Source organism: Perna viridis, chromosome 3, assembly GCF_037379345.1.
Source record: "Perna viridis isolate PV_CMFRI_1.1 ecotype Kerala chromosome 3, ASM3737934v1, whole genome shotgun sequence".
In the NCBI taxonomy this organism is placed as follows: domain Eukaryota; kingdom Metazoa; phylum Mollusca; class Bivalvia; order Mytilida; family Mytilidae; genus Perna; species Perna viridis.
Genome location: NC_142447.1, coordinates 58290007 through 58308191, shown reverse-complemented (window position 1 = coordinate 58308191; position 18185 = coordinate 58290007). Strand labels below are relative to the sequence as shown.

The following is an 18185-nucleotide window of genomic DNA, read 5'->3' as shown; positions in this document are numbered from 1 at the left end:
TTATGAAAATAGAAGATATCTAAAAAATGATATAAGATACCTTATATATTTTATGAGATATATTATATATATTTCATAAGCTATCGCATTAAAAACAATTTAATGAAATATATTGCATAATGTCTCATCAAAATTATGAGATATGAACTTTTTTAATAAGATATCTCTAAAAAATAAATAAGATCAAAAACGTTAATGGGATAACTTATTAACAAAATTATACAAGATATCTTATATTAGATACATGTAACTCATAAAGTTTTTAAGATATTTTATATATTTTATAATGTATCATATGTTTTATGAGATATCTAATAAAAGATATGAGATACTTTTCGATTGTTCAAGATCGACATTGAATTGATACCACTAAGGGAGTAACAAGTGCTGTGGTAAGACTGAAGACCATCTTTGACAGCTGTTAAGTATAGAAGTAAATAGTTTCGAAAGAGGCTTGGTAGTACATTTTGCAGTTCCATCTATGAAGCATTGGTTGTATGGATTCTTGGTGAGTTTTGGATTCCAGTACATCAAAGGAAGATTACAATCATCGTATTTAGTAGAGACCAAAAGAAGACAGAACGGATTTATGGTTTTCAACTATCTCTTTGGACAGTGTGATAGTAGTATAGGTTTACTACTGCTATAATTCAAAAAGATTACGTATGGAGAAACTCTGTGAAATATACACACAAACAAAAAATGCTACAGTATCTATTAATATTTCAAATATTTAAACGATTTATTATAAGTTATGATGTGTGTCATCGCAGGATGAAAGAAACAAATACTTCTACCTTTACAATCTTCTGACTAACTTCAACATGTGAAGATACTGTCACTTTTCTCTGTGCCAACTATTTACAAAATTTGCCAGTGAACTCAAAAATTAACAATTTAAGTGTGAGTTTCAGACTATGTACATAAGGAGATGTTGAAAAATATTCAAGTCCTTTCATTTTGTAATTTAAAAAACTTGAATTGCGCTCTCTGAGTTACTGCACAATGCATTTATCTACACCAACAGCTTCTGAACTTCGCATTTTAAAAAAATGAACACTTTACATACAAGCTCTTTACTAAAACGAAAATAGACTTTACTATTATATATGTCATCGACGAGGCGAATGACAATTGAGGTTATTGGGTTATATGCTCAGGTTAAGCTTTCAGTGCTTCTAATTCGTATTAATTACCAGTTAACTGTTTAAGGATTTTTCATCCTCTATAAAAACGATCCTTGTTTTTACATGTACTAGGTCACAAGTACTAACCTCAAAATTAACCACTTTTTTTTTATTTTAATAACAGTAAACATTTCAAGTTTTATATTCCCATGACTCAAACGCTTTGACCTGTCCGGGCGCCTCTTGTTGCTTTTTGTAAAGCCCTATCTGAGGAGTCCCGAAAACCGGAAGTGTAATTAGGCATCTATCGGAACAACTCGTCTATTTCCTCAACTCGATTACATTTATAGAAGTCTCGATCACCACTTATTATCTGTTAAAATGGAATTTTCATGTACTTCAACATCTGGTGATGTCGAGCAATTGCAAAAATTCATACAAAATGCAGTCAATTTCCTAAATTTCTACAGAGACATCGTTGATGCGTATGTGTCTGTAAGTTTGGTTTTTTTTCTTTTACAAATTACATCAGACCACTGGGGCTTGTCTCTCCTCCTTGAAAATGGAGAGAGAGGGGTGTGTCTGGCGATCTTGAATAATCACTGTACACACGCCCCAGTTATCAAACTGCTACATGCTGTGTACAAAGTAGCAAACACAAACGTAGCCAAGTAAGATATTGTTTTGACTTAAATATAAAATAACTTCCGAAAAAAGGATGTTTCCCTCAATCCTCCATTTCTGGCCTATGGCACAAATTATCACTAGGTGCTGTAATCCACTCAGGGTACTTGTAACAGCCGAATGTAATTTTCTTACAGTACTTTTATGACTACATTAGCATTGAGATCAGGATTTTTAAACAAATTGTATCACTAATTTCGAGTCCTCTGAATGATTGCCTTTGTCAATACTTCTATTAGGCGTTGGAATTTACCAGATGCTTGAATAATTTCTTGGAAAGTTTCCCTATTTTTCTGAAAATGGCTTTAAAAAATGCCAAGTAAGGTAAACTATGTCCCATTTTGTAGTTGAAGGTTAGGAATAATAGGATTCCAGGTCTGTTTGCCCTAATGTGATGAAGGTGAAACCTTTTAATGCTCCTGAAGAAACATTAATTAAAAACAGCTTTGATTATTTTTGTCAGCCATGATTTAATATATTATAACCTTCAAATATGGTCAGTAATGATATATGTCCATGGTTTGATATGTCTATTGTCCGTAATGACCAGCATTCATAAGGAATTATCGGTTGTCATGGTCCAAAATGTCTGTGGGTTGAATTGTCCGGCACTGGTAAACATTATGGTTCTTAGAATTTGTGATACGTCTTAAAGGATTTCTTTTATTCAATTAAGTTTCGCTTCATTCTGTTTCGATTTGTATCGTTTAATTATGTTTTTATTACGATTTGATTCCTTTTATTAAATTGTTTCATTTCGATTCTTTCTTTTATTTATTATTTTCGTTTTGTTTTTGTTTCGCAATTTTTTATGATCCGAGAATTATGGGTAATATTGATAACATAATATTCGTAAACGTCTGGGCGCCATACTGCAGATTTTTATGACCAAACCTATCTTGGAAAAGCTATGATTCGATTTGTATTTATTTATCAAAACTAGCAAATATTTTCCGAGACTGGTTTGGTTCACAATCACATATATATAAGTATACGCAAATGAAGCTGCCATTGTGCTGTTTTTCAGCTCCTGAAAATGTTTGTACAAACTGGATATTGATGCTTTTTCTTGCCATAAGTATACAGAAACAAGTTGATAATACAACCATAGCATATTACTTTTTTGCCCCTAATCTGTTACTCCTATGAACCATATCACATATAGTGTATGCCATATAAAGTATATGATTTAAGTAAGAATATGTTGTCTGTTCATGACCGTGGCAGCAAGAAAGAGATATATGTATATTTTTGTTGTTTTATTTGAAGTAATATTGTGCAGTTACAATGTATCTATTAAGAAAACAGAATAACAGTCCTGTTTCCACCTATCAGCAGGGAAAAAACAAGGGTATGTAGGTAGGAAGGGAAATTTATTTCATTTTTCAAAAACTTTCTACATTGAGTTAATGGGGAAGCTATTAAAACTTTAACAGTGCTTGAGCCAATATGACCATAAAATGTTTAGGGTAGGCACAAAAACTAGGGCAGGTATGGTAGCAGGAAATGTATATATATTCTCTTTTTTTTTTTTTTTGCTTAAGCTATGGTAATCACGAAAATCAGCTGAATACTGTAAGTGAGCACATATTATTTAACGTAACTAGATATCATTGAGATGGAATCCATCTGTGTGGGCCCCGCTATGGCTTTTATGCCATATATACCTTAAGGTCAAAGTTCAAGGTCATCGGTTACTATCCATGGTAAGCAACACATCATCATTAGATGATCTGCCATCATGATAAATATCAAAAGCCTACATCAAAAGACAAAAAAGTCACAGTCCATATACCAGTTTGTAATGGACAGAGGACAGACAGTGAACCCTAAAGGGCAACTGCAACACTTTATGGTGAGGCCCTAATGACTTAGACTTTCAATCATATACATTTATGTGACACTATGATGAAATAGTTTTATCTTAAAAAATTGATAGTCTATTGTGTATACAGTATAAATAAATTCTAAGAAAATACCAAACCTACACATGTGACTGTTTTCAAGAACTACTGGTTAATTACCGATCATAGTAGATGACTGTCATTTTAATAGGTTGTTTATATGAACACAGTGTAAAATATATCTCCAAGACATGTCAGTTCTTCTGTATGCGTAAATTCATGTTGCGTGTCAAGAGAATGAATAATTGAATATAAAATAACTTCATGATTTGTTTAATTTTTTGCAAAAATTGTAATTTATCTTAAGCTAATAACATATATTTATAATGATTTAAAATTTATGAAGAATTTATAATTCATTGGCACCAGATGTCCTTCGAAATTGTGTAACCATTTTCAATGTTGTCTTCATTTTCTTTTCTTCAATTTTACCAAATAAAAATTTTTTTTTTAAAATATACATGTATAGGGCGAACTGACTCTAAGGGAGAATGGACCCAGGGCCAACATACTTGGAGGGTGGGGAACATATTACTAGGGTGAAGTGATCTGATACAGGAATATAGGATGTGGATTACACTGATTAAATGTTTATGATTTGTCTTTTTCTTAAAGTCCTCTACAATGTATAAGATTAACCATCATATAAACTATAATAAATAGTATATACTTACAGAGATGACCAGAAGGTCTTCAATATGTGTAAACACACCTTCAAGTACATTGACAAACATTATCAAACACTATTGATGTTAGGCCAAAATCATTCATTTCCAATCAAGTATCATGCTGCATGCACAGCAGACAACCTGGAAAAAGTGGACAAACATCCAAAATCAACAAAAATTAGATCAATGCAACAAAAATCCAGCATAAAACATGCTTCATTTATATATAATTTGTTGGAAATTTTGAATTTGATCTTGAACTTGATATCACAAAGCAATAAATTGTGCAATAAAAAACCAACACAGTGCAAGAAATTTACTGGAAGACTTCAAAAGAAACAAAATGCATATTTCTTTGAACAAATATAATGGATAAATTTTTGCAGTATACTTGTATGTGAAGGTACTATTGACAGTAGAGGTGACACATCAAGCCATATATACACAAATGAGGCAGGTGTAGCCTGTAAGAGGACATAATTGTAATCTACAGTAGATAGGACTTTCCATAGATACATTTTTTGTACACGTTCGTCAGTTTCTTATCTTAAATTGAATGTTATACATTGTACTAGGACCTAGGATGACTCCAGGCTGAGTTATCCAATATTATTGCACAAAAGCAGTATTGACTGTAATCTTTGTGCAGAATCTTTTATTTAAGTTACTGGCCTGTAAGTCAAGTTTAATATGCCTACCAGCATTTGTACCACCCTCAGGCTTTAGCATTTGGGAACTACATGTACCACCCTCAGGCTTTAGCATTTGGGAACTACATGTACCACCTTCAGGCTTTAGCATTTGGGAACTACATGTACCACCCTCAGGCTTTAGCATTTGGGAACTACATGTACTGGTACTTGCATATTTTCGTTACATTTTTGTGAAACTATAAAAGCTGCATAGGAATTACATGTACCGGTACTTGGTTATTGTCGCTACACTTTTGTGAAACTATAAAGGCTACATAGTTTGATTAGTATTTGCCCAGCATATCACTTTATGTCAGACTGAAATTAGACTATCAGTGAATTTATGTCATAGGGTAAACTTGTATAGATAACCTTTATCAGGACTTTGACTATATTTATTTTAGTTGTATCTTCATATTACTAAAGTTTCTCTGAAACACTCTTTCAAAATATTTTTATTAACCATTTTTCAGAATTTTTTTACAAAGGATCATTGGAAATCATTGAACCCACAATGGAGAAAAGCTATTTCAGCTATGGATACTGAAGGAATTTCAGACCTTCTGACCAATTCTCTACAACACCAGAGGTACATGTGATATATGTTTTTCATACTCTCTGCTTTGTGCAGGGCTTTGATTTTTATGTGTTAACATTCATTTTTTACTGTTTCAGTTTTGTTTTTTGTTTTTTTGCTGATTATTTTCCTCCAATTTTGCCCAATTCCACTTCCCTGTTGTTCCCCATTCTTATTTGCTGGAAGTATATAGTTATCATGGTATCCATCTGTTCATCCATCCACAACTTTTTCATTACAGTTTTCTCACAGCCACCTGATATTTTGACAGAAGCTTTATGTGGGTGCATTTTGTATGATTTATTGTGGGATTCATTATTGTCACATTGAAGCTACATCACTTTCCTGTGCTTGTTTGTTTGAGAGGGTTTTTTTTAGGAGTTTGTTTTGTCTGTTTATTTTTTGTTTGTTTGTTTTTAATTTGCAAGAATTTTTGTCTCGTCCTAAATATGAATCTGAATCAAGGGTCTAGAAATATTCTTGGTCTACAAAGATGATTTTTTTTGATCCCATTTGATAGGTTGGCATTCAGAACATTTTTTTTATTTTGCTTCATTTTAGAACGTTTGACTATGGCTGTATATAAAAAATTTTCCACATTACAAGTTCTAGTAAATTCATTTTTTCTAGCCACCAGTTCTGATTCAATTTACTCTTCCTTGACTATAAACATATGTTCATGTTTCAGACTTTCTAAGGTAGATGATATTAGGTAGACAACTATCAAGTCTTATGAAAAAAGTAGATAATTTTCATTCTTAACTTGATAGTTTAAAACATTTAAAACATGAAATTTGAAACATTCAATAAATGTACTGAATCACAGTTTGAAGCAATCAGTTAATGTTCATGCCTGAGCCTGAATTTAGTCAATGTTCACTTCAAACTTTTTAAACTGAACATTGAAATATGTTTAGTTGAACTTCAATCCCAATATTTTACGTAATAAGTCATGGAAATTGCATTGCTTGAGTCAATGTGACACAGGTTTATACATTTTGTAGTAAGCAATAATGGATAATGCTGATTTACATTGTATCTTGTACAACTGTAGATATAATACATACAATTTACATTGTATCTTGTACAATTGTAGATTATAATACATACGATTTACATTGTATATTGTACAGCTGTAGATTACTTTTTTATTCTTTTAGGCAAGTTCTTCCTTTAAGTTTGCTGAGCTTTAGGGCTTGTACACAGATATATTCCTTATCAAGAACACCAGTCAAAACTGATAATATCAATTTTAAAAAACTCAGTAAGGCTCATGGAAAGACTGCATACAATGAAACATTACCATTAGATAAAAGAAGCAGTCCCTCTCTTGATGGCCAAGTATTGAAGTGTTCTTCATTGCCTGTAGAATTAGAAAGTTCTGATCCAGAAAGATCCAAAGACAATATCTGTGATGGACAGTATCGGCCACTAAACTCGTGCTATCGAAAACATGTCAAACCTAAGAAACAGCATGAAATTTTGCAATTGGGAAAAGTAAGACTTTTTTTTAGCTTACCTGGCCTAAAAGGGCATGAACACAGTGTCATCACTTGGTGTCCAATTGTCATCAAAGTCGTGGTCTGTTGTCTGTCATTAACTTTTCTTTAAAAATCTTCTCCTCTGGAACCACTGTACAGAGTTATGGCCCTTGAAAGGGTCATTTTTGACATTTTTATCAGTTTTTGCCAATTATTTAGAAAATGAAAGTAGATTGATGATAATTGTAAGTTGATAAAATGTTCAGTATTTCTATATTTATATTTTTGATGCAAAAAATCTGCTGACCCTTTTTGGAATTATGGCCCCAGGAGGTGTCATTTTGACCATTTTCCCTGTTTTTGCCTGTTGTTAACAAAACAATAGTAGATGATGATTAATGTAAATTTAAAGAAATATATATGTCAAAGTATGTAAAGATCTATAATTGGAGCAAATTTGGGAAAAATCTGTTGATTGCATTTTTTAATGATTTGAATTTAAAATTTATTTAGAGAATTTAGTTCTTGCAGTCATGTGTCAAGACACATTAAATGTGTTAAGCATGTTCCATTTAACAAACTTATCAGTCAAAATCTTCATCCTATCATTAATAATTTATGATTAATAAACAGGAAGTGAAGAGTAGTGATTTTAACCAAGGAAACTTTAAATCGATAAAATGTGTCTAGTTTTGGAATTTCTTATAGTCTTTAAGGAAATTATTTTCTTAAGCTGCATTTGATTTTATTTGAGGATAAATTTTCACTTAAAAAAAAGCTTTTGAATGTAAATGCAAATTAAGTGTTTAACAGGTTTAAAAATTTAGGGAAAAGGCGAAATGGAACAAATTTTGTCAATGTGTGTGAAATTAGATAATGTTAACTATTGAGCACAGTTTATACTTCAGAAATCAATAGCAGAGTTTGACGTTCAGTTTCTACATATTAGGAAAAAAAACCAGTTCTAAATAATATGGATGTATGATTATAGTTTTATTTTAATCCATGTAATCTTTGAAAGTTTGTTCATGCCACAATTTTCACTAGATTCAAAAACATTCAGTGCTAACAGCACTTTGATTTATTCTAGTTAATAAACACTGTTTGCCAGACATGTGAAGGAAAGCATGTTGTTGATGTTGGTGCAGGTCAAGGACATTTATCTAGGTTACTGTCTTTTGGACATAACCTCAAGGTAACAACAGTAGAAGCCTCTGGATGTCATGCCCCGAAGGCCCAGAAATTTGACATGTAAGTAAATATTCATGCAATTGATAACCCTTCAGTTTGGTTGTCACATGAACGAAAAGATAATTCTATGTCATTTGGATTTCACTAATGGTGTGAAATTGTTTGCAGTTAATACCAAATAACTTCTAGTTAAGCCATGTTAAAAAAAAACAGGAGCCTTAATTGTGCCACACATGGTTAATACTACAATCTTTTTGTTACCATAGTGGTGCACCGTGTCGGGATAGATGCCACGTTCCTCGCATGTTAAAGAACCCTGCTGTGGTATTCGATAGGAGTAAGAACATTTGCGCTCTGCGACAGGAGGCCAAATTGCCCGACCCTACCGATCCCTCTTTTTTTCTAGTGGCAATGAAAATTTGTCGACCCTGTTACCCTTGTGTCCCATTCCTTTTTTCATATCATTATTTCATGTTCATCGCCTGAATATAGGTGAAATATTGCTGCTCGGGCGTTAAACCCCAACAATCAATCAATCAATCTTACCAGTACATTTATCAGAAACTGGAAGTACTGCTTACAAAGATTGTTATATAAAAGGAAAAACCAACAAACAGCATTCATCAAAAGATACATTTTAAAAAATCCATTTTGATCAAGTAAGGAAGTCTGTGTGAATATCAAAAGCAAACATCTGATTTAATAACACTTTTCCAAAGTGGGTATAAAAGTTTGAGGTACCTAGTGATCATCCTGTCTGTCTGTATGTATGTTAGTCAATTCCTACTTCTAATCTGCAAGTCATCTCATACCGCTAGATGGAATTTGATGAAACTTTCACACATCCTTATCACATGATGCCATTGTGCACATCTTATTTTGTTTTTCCATCAGAATGAATGTTGGGATTTCCTGATGCAAAACCTGGACTGTTATTTATCAACCAAAGGGTACCATCTTCTAATACCCAGCTCCTCTTAAACCACTGAATTAAAATTGATGAAATTTTTACACTGTCTTTATCACATGATGCCACTGTGTTTTCCATCTGAATGACCTCTGGGGTTTCTAATATGGTTCCTTAGTGAGGGGAGTGTGGGTATCAACAAGTGAGCTGTTCTCATAGGTTAAAATTCTGAAAACAAGTCTGATTACCTGTATATAAAAGAATATTATACACACTCACAGATAAAAGTCATATTAAAGATCACAATAATAACAACATTAAAAGTCCATAAATAATAATGATATATAATAATATTCTTTATTGGCACAAACACAATTACAATAATTGGCAAAGGCCCATATAATTGATATATAAAAGAGTAACATATATAGTAGCCATATACATGTAAATAGAGTATTAATCAAATGTTATGAGAAGAGATATCTGTTATGAAATAAAATTTTTTCTGATAGAAAAAATAATATCTAAAAATTAGTAATAATCTATAGTATAGTATATGAATCACTGAATATACATTGTTTCAGTGTATAGTAATTAATTGAATTAATATCTTTTTTGAGGATATTTGATAATTTGGACATAAATTGACTTCTAACTTTGGAGTATTTTTCACATTTTAGCAAAAAATGTAATTCATCTTCAACCTCCCCAGAGATGAACTACAGGTCTTCTCTCAACACAACAAGAGATAGTTAAACGTGTCACAATTCGATTATTTCCTCTTGTTTCAGGGACATGTCATACACAATTAGATCTCATCTAAAGGTAAGAGTACATCTTTATGACTGTGTTTTTGATACGTATGTATAGAACAGAAAACTTTCTGGTAGAATGCAGTGTTTAATATAGTTACCTATCCAATGTGGACTGGTAGTTCACTAAGTTAAGTCAGTTTCCTTCCGTTAGGGATTGGTATGTATCACTAAGTGTATCAGTTACCTACCCAATGTGGACTGGTAGTTCACTAAGTTTGTCGGTTTCCTTCCATTAGGGACTGGTATATATCACTAAGTTTATCAGTTACCTACCCAATGTGGACTGGTAGTTCACTAAGTTTGTCGGTTTCCTTCCATTAGGGTCTCGGACATTTTAGCTACTGACCAAAGAAGAAATTCTGAAATAATTGATACTTCTTTTTATCCCTTGGCTGTTGTATTTTAATGTACATTTTGTACTAGTTTGCTTAGTACTAACAAAATCAAATTTGTATTCAATATATAATTTTCATAAACAGTTGCATTTGATTGCAGAGTTCTGCAGATAAATAATGTCACTGTGTACCACTAATGTCATATATACATTTAGAGGAAGTTGAATGAGAATCAGAAGACGGGTTCTGTAATAGAGAGTGCAGTAAGTAAAGAAAATGAAACACCACTACCTAGTCATGTGACTTGTATGATACAGCCTGATACCTCACCTGAAGAGTTCTTGCAAGTCATCAACAGGACTACTCAGACTAATGGAAGCATTACGGATAAGTCAGATATCTCTAAAACATATGGACTTGTTTTGACTGGATTGCATGCTTGTGGTGATCTATCACCAACAATATTACGAGTATTTGCAAGGTGTCCTGAAATTCATAGTGTTGTTTCTGTTGGATGCTGTTACATGAAAATGACAACTCAGGATAGGTAATAGTGTAATGACATTTTAGGATAGGTAATATTATAATGACAATGCGGGATATGTAAAATTATAATGACAACTCAGGATAGGTAATATTATAATGACAACTTAGGATAGATAATATTATAATGACAACTCAGGATAGGTAATATTATAATGACAACTCAGGATAGGTAATATTTTAACAATAGTAAAATCTAAGCTAAATACATAAGTACAATAACACATAAATACAAGCTAAATACATCTTTTTAGCTACCAACAATAAAATGTAACATGTTTCTGTGGCAATGAAATCATTTTCATGCACATTCTATTCGTATTAATGAATTCCTTTTTGAATGCTACATTTCTGATTAGGAAATTTTTGTTTTGTTTCAATATATCTATAACCTTCTTAAGATACACAGAATAAAATATATGCTTGATGATGTATTCTTAGATATAAACTGAAAGATATTTTATTTTCTTTTAGCAATGTGAGTAGAAGAGATGTAGGCTATCCTATGAGTGATTATGTCTCCAGTTTATGCAATAGTGAATTAAGTTATGAAGCAAGAGAAATGGCCTGTCACTCAGCTGATGTATATAGACAAAGACTAATAGGTCATTATTGTAACTTTTTACCTTCATTTCATGAAATTTTTTTATCTGTTTCTTTTATTAGCATAATACTTTTAATTTCAGTAAATGAAGTACATGTACAGTATTTTATTTGGTTGCTCATATTACAAGTAACCTGCTTCATTGGTTGTTCTTAAATGCTTGACCTGTTCAAAAAGTTTAATCAGTGTACAAAATGTAATTATCTAATGAGGTGTTTTGATTCTTCAGATAATCCACCAAACTTGAAGCTACATTGCTACAGAGCAATGTTACAAGAAATAATTCTACACATCCAGCCAGAATTTCAAGTTGGATCTAGAAAATTAACAATTAAAAAAGCTGAGCAGATGGACTTTAGAAGGTTAGTTGATTATAAACAATTTTAATCATTTATGTCTTCATGCAGTTGTTGTATTACATGTTCCAGTTACAAAACGTTCTACGTAACATTCCCTCATTGTGTTGCCACAACATTTACAATACACTGTGAAGATGATTATGGAAAGTTGTGCATCAGCTGGATGCAAATGAACTTCAGAGTACCTTACTATAGTATAATGATTGGCATTGTGTTTATCATAGACATGTTAAGACCACACCAAAGATATCCCTATAATTAATATAGAACACCTATGATTGCAGGTATATGGAAAAAGCTCTTGCAAAGCTCGAATTAGATTGCAATATTGATGACGATTATCTGAAAACTGTAGAAGATAAGTTATCTGCTTGGAAGGATGTAGTAGGATTCTATACTATTAGGCTGTCTGTTGCCCCTGTAGTGGAAACTGTTATTTTACTGGACAGAATGTTATATCTTCATGAGCAAGGTATGCATTAGGCTGTATCTTGTCCTTGTGGTGGAAACTGTTATTTTACTTGGCAGAATGTTATATCTTCATGAGCAAGGTAAGCATTAGGCTGTATCTTGCCTCTGTGGTGGAAACTTATTTTACTGGACAGAATGTTAGATCTTCATGAACAAGGTAAGCATAAGTTATTGAACAAGAGTCTTAGTTATTATAAAAATGTATCAAGGGAATGTCAGGGTGTTAATATTGGGGTACATTTTGTACAAAAAAAGAAAATTTTATATTGTTACCTTGTAACTAATAAAACACAAATAAATCATCTAGTGGTATTATGTAAACAAAATATTAAAAGAATTCTATATGTGATAGCTCACTTTTAAATTTGGTAAACTGAATATTTTTCTTTTTAGGTATTTCCAGTAGCCTTATTCCAGTTTTTGACCCTGCTTTATCACCCAGAAATTTTGCATTAGTAGCAATAAAATGATTTGTGAAATGAGGATTATTTTTGTTACCAATCATCAACTAATCTCTGAAATATTTTGGTTTAATTCAAAGTTTATGGAATAGAAGATGGGAATGCACAAAAAATAAAATTAAATTTGATTCATGGTGGCAAGTATTGATAAAATTCAATTGATGGTGACCCTGTGAATGCACACAGACAGAGGGGCATGTATTTCACTTCTATTAATTATATTTGACCTTGAAGAATCTTGGAACTGTTTTGTTTAAGGAAAGAACAGATGGGAACGTTTCTGTCCCAGATACACTTGTGTACAATAAGAGAATACATGGGAACATTTCTGTCTCAGATACACTTATGTGCAATAAGAGCTAATAAAAAATAACACTAACATGGTAATAAATCTAGTAGACTGAGTATTAAAGAAGGTCAATCATGTGTACATAATCATATTTGATTTCCAGAAGTTTTGGTTGTCTAGAAATGTCACATAATTTCATGTACTGGTAAATAAAAGAACTTGTAGGGCATAAAAATATTAGATATTACTTGAATCTGCACACTATACAGGTATTATTTCCTGGAAAAAGTGCCAAAAGAGAGAGAAAACAGCAAAATGGACAGAAATGGAACAAAGTATATAAAAACAAAATAATTTCCCCATTAATTGTTCTATTGTTCTGTGATTTTTTGCCTTATCTTATGTTTGCATTAATAAAGATAGAAGTAATATAGAAATAGCACGAAACCTGATGGACCATGATAAAAAGGCCTTTTCTCGTATTAGTACATAGTTGTTCTCAGAAAATTTAGTATTCTTGGGTGGCAGTTATACAATTTCATGGCCTTCCTATGTAATAGCTAAATAACATCGATCATGCACAGGTACTGTAACATGGAACTCCCATCCCATACATCAACACTGTGATATATCATGCACAAGTACGTATTGTAACTTAGAACTCCCTCTCCCGTACACCAACACTGTGATATATCATGCACAAGTACGTATTGCTGAAGGCCATGTGAGCTATTGCCATCATTTGGGGTCCGTCATCGTCGTTAACAATTTTTCAACTCTTCTATGAAACTACTTGACCAATTTGAACCAAACTTGGTACAAATGTTCCTTGGGGTATCCTGCATAGAACTGATGTGGGGATTTTTGATCTGTCGAAAAACATGGCTGCCGTTGCTAAAAATAGAACATAGGGATCAGACACTAGTTTTTCGCATATATCTCCAAAACCGTTAGGTTTAGCCAAATAATGACATGGGTAAAAGTGTTCAGCATGAGATCTATCTATGGTCAAATTTTCATTTTGATATGTTAAGCCATGTTAGAGTTATTGCCCTTTTTTGACGTTTTTTGCTATTCTGAATGTTATTTCTTTCAAAAATCTCCTCAGACACCACCTGACCAATTGGAACCAAACTTGCTATGAGTGTTTCTTGGGGTATCGTGCATAGAACTGATATGAGGATTTTTGATCCGTTGAGGCTAGAAACCACTAATTCCACTTCCCATAGGCTTCTATGCAAATTTCACAATATTCAATGGCTTCTCTGAACTTTACCTTAACTTTAACTTGCAGAGGACTATATATCAGCATGATTCTACATATGTCAGCTCACAATCCTCAGAATGGCATGTGGGGTTAGCAGACTTGCAGTGCAGTACTGTTCACCGGAAGTGAAGTGTCTATAAATAGCATGGGAAATCCCAGTGTTTTACAAGATAGGGATATATTTAGAAATCATTATGGAGATTAGGCTTCACATCACAAGAAGCAAAATGTACAGAAATGTTTTTCCTTTCAGAAACTATTTAAATTTTTTAAATAAGATTAGAACTTTTTTCACAGCACTATGAGGAACGGGTAATTTCTGCGTAGGACTATTTTTGTGTACGTTCCAAATGCGCATTGGTTGAATTGGTGTTCTGTAACCCTGAAAAACATGGCCGCCGTTACTAAAAATAAGACATAGGGGTCAGACAGAAGTTTTTTCGCATTTATTTCCATAATAGTTAGTTTTAGTTAAATTCTGACAGGATAAAAGTGTTCAGCATGATGAGATCTATCTGTGGTCAAAATTTTGTGAAAATCTGTTGATCCATGTTGGAGTTATTGCCCTTTTTGGACGTTTTTTTTGTTTTTAATGTTATTATTTTTTAAAAAAATCATCTCCTCAGAAACTACTTTACAGAATTCAATGAAAGTTGACATTTTTGTTTTATAGGATATCCTTAACGAAATGACAGATTTTTGATCGTTGAAAAAACATGGCTGCCGTTTCTAAAAATAGAGAATGGGGTCAGACAGCAGATTTTTGAATACATCTCCAAATCTGCTAGGTTTAGCCAATGGCTATCAATTGCTGAAATGATCCTTATTATAAAGGCTTACAAATGTGTCCAATGAATCAAATGAAGTCAAAATTGTCTGACAACTCCTTGTTAGAGTTATTGCCCTTAAAAGGCCAAAAATTAACCAGGTGAGCGATTCAGGCTCCTGGGAGCCTCTTGTTTGCTGAACAGGTTTTGACATGGAAAATTATGTCAATTGAGGTGACTACGGTTGGGTTGGGACTAGGGTTACATATATTGTATATAGTTCAAAAATCGTAAGTGTAACCGAAACTTTCGTGGTACCATTAGAAATCTGAGACATCGGGCCGTCTAATGATACTATATGTGTGAATTTATTTTTTCTGCAGGAAGTTTGAAGCATAAAAGAATAGAAGTTTTAGATTTTTGCCTCAACGATGTATAAAAAGGGGCCAAAATACAAAAATGACTCGGTGTATTTCTTGCGACAAATTGATTCGTTAATGGGATCGAAATCCGCATCATACGTTAAACAGTCGGCCATGACCGTTACTCGGCGCTCCCGGTGCACCTGAGAAAAACAGACTAAATATAAACAAGTTGCAGAATATTCGTGGTCTGGCTTGGACTATGTTGATTAATGTGTCGTGGTCTGACTTGGACTATGTTGATTAATGTGTCGTGGTCTGACTTGGACTATGTTGATTAATGTGTCGTGGTCTGACTTGGACTATATTGATCAATGTGTGGTTTGTAAAAAAAAATAGGTCGAGTAGGCTTTGACGGGTTTCAGTGAATTTTGTTGGTTGGGTTACGACCGTCTTTTATTTAGAAGTTGTGATAGGCTTGCTCTTATGGCGTGTTCTTTGATACTTTCATCCTGCAAGCTGATGTCACCTAGTTCTTCTTACTATTTTGAAACTATTTGAAAAAGCTATTTTTATCAAGTTAACTTTCAGAATTTTTCGAACTTCATTTCAATCCATTGTTGTCAGCATTTAGAAAAGGTTTTGGGTGTCAAACTACTTTCATAAAACTTATTGAATGTTTTGGATTACAGCTACTTGAAATAGACCAGTTCCAATTTCAGTACAAATCTAGCTATGATAGTGAGTAGTTAAAAAGCTCTCTAGGTAGAAATCTGCTATACATTATACCAACGTGTCCTACTAATAACTACCACCAAAATATTGATATTGTCAAATATTGCAATTACTTAGGTGTTCTCCTTTCAAAGAGTGGAAAATTTGCGGAAGCAATACAATCACAGACAGAAAAGGAACTGAAGGCTATGTATGAGATACTCAAGAGAGGTAGACGCCATAGCCTATCGATTTCTTGTCAACTAGATCTGTTAAGGTTGTAAAACCTATTTTACTATATGGTTCAGAAGTTTGGGGCTTCGGACATACTAGAAAAGGTTCATCTGAAATTTTGCAAAATTTTGCTACGTTTAAAGTCTTCCAACTCCAAGTGTTATAGTTTATGTTGAATTGGGTCGTCATTCAATTTTGTGTCACAACAGTCAATTTTGTATGCAAAGTAGTTTACAGAATGCTTTGGATATGCAAATGAAATGTGCAGCATCATTTACACGTGTATTACAAACTTAAAGCATTCACTGCAATACAGTGGATAAAGGTACGAATGTGCACGGTTATAATAAAGCACATAGGTGAAAAATATATCGGATATCGTAATCGTACAACCTGCTCACTTAATTTTGAGCTTTGGTTTTTAAACAAAAGGGAAACGAAAGTTAGACACGTACTATGTCGGTTTTTCATCTCGCCCGACCTGTTCCACACAACCGAATTTCTTGTGTCATACATCAATAGACTCAGAATGAAATATGGAATCTATATGTATCTGGCAAAAAATCGTGAGACATAGTGGAACAAAATAATCCTTCACCGACTGACAGATTAACAAATTTCACCGAACAACATATTTCTAATATGATTTTCTTGGCTAATCTGACGATTCATTTCTTTTTCCAGCAAAATTTGGGACAAATACATTAATACAAACTATCTTGTCAATTTTTTACAAATTTGGTTGCGATTAACAGGTCGGGCAAAAAGCATTTTATAGTTGAGGAAATGTTCAAGTGATTTACCAGAGAGAATCTCAATAAATTGAAAGTAGAAAAATCGCGTATTTTAAAACCTGTTTTATCAAACAAATTTCATTGAAAACGTATAATAGCAATTTTAGTCATTTCAAAACAATTTTACTGCAGAATGCAACTTAAAAGATGTTTTTTTTCACTTAAAACGGCCTTAAACGTCCTGCGTTGCTCGAAGTAATCGGAAACCTTGATGATGATCTCTCACGATGAGAGAATTCATTTGCATATCCAAATGATTCTGTAAACTAATTTGCATACAAAAGTGACTTTTGTTACAAAATTCCATTTTGTCTCACAAAATTGTCTTTTAAGAAAAAATGAATTTTGTGACACAAAATTGAAAATTTGTAGTATGTTATAAATTTTGTTAATCAAAATTCATTTTTGTTGAACAAAATTCACTTTTGTCTGTACAAAATTTAATTTTGAATACAAAATCACAAGAGTCCCATTCGGCTCCCCGTACATATAACTTATTAATACATGGGATGGCAACAAATGCAGATGTACTGCCTGTCAGTAATGTGTAAATTATCGATATTTTATATCATTACTTCAGATGTAATGTTTTTTAAACACATATGTTTTCAAATAGTCTCTATGATAATGCTTTATGCCATTGTATGTCTGTACTGTTATTTTATGTTTATTTAATTGTCGATTTCAAAAGCTCAACAGAGCTTATGCTTGCTTGTATAGGTTTTATATGTTTCGACTTTAAATTAAGCTTTTGATTTTGACTTGTTAAAGACTCCTTCTAACCCGACTGCTTCTTGGGATATTTTGATAAAGTTGTGGCGAGACATGCTAGACAGTCAGTGCACTGGAGGTTGTTAAAATGATGCTATATATAAATTGTGCCTTCCGTCTTCATTTGTATTCAAATTGGCTGGCACTGGGATGTATAAGAGTAATCAA

The 18185-nt window shown here is 32.7% G+C and overlaps 1 protein-coding gene across 7 annotated transcripts; it reads left to right on the top strand.

Moving 5' to 3' along the window:
* Positions 1-1411: 1411 nt before the first annotated feature.
* LOC148623092 (methyltransferase-like protein 25B) lies at positions 1412-13355 on the top strand. 7 transcript variants are annotated; one of them, XM_088573614.1, is made up of 11 exons: positions 1412-1622; positions 3356-3666; positions 5549-5664; positions 6813-7149; positions 8224-8384; positions 10023-10056; positions 10597-10928; positions 11399-11529; positions 11758-11890; positions 12172-12359; positions 12752-13355. In XM_088573614.1, exons 2-11 carry the CDS (start codon positions 3553-3555, stop codon positions 12826-12828), a joined length of 1623 nt encoding a protein of 540 aa, XP_088429740.1. In that variant the 5' UTR covers positions 1412-1622; positions 3356-3552; the 3' UTR covers positions 12829-13355. The 7 variants fall into 7 exon arrangements, 5 of the variants coding, with proteins under 5 accessions (XP_088429740.1, XP_088429738.1, XP_088429739.1 ...); XR_015920766.1 differs by having other exon boundaries at positions 1415-1612; positions 3356-3386; positions 12172-12438; XR_015920765.1 differs by having other exon boundaries at positions 1415-1612; positions 3356-3386; positions 12172-12515.
* The last annotated feature ends 4830 nt before the right edge of the window (positions 13356-18185 follow it).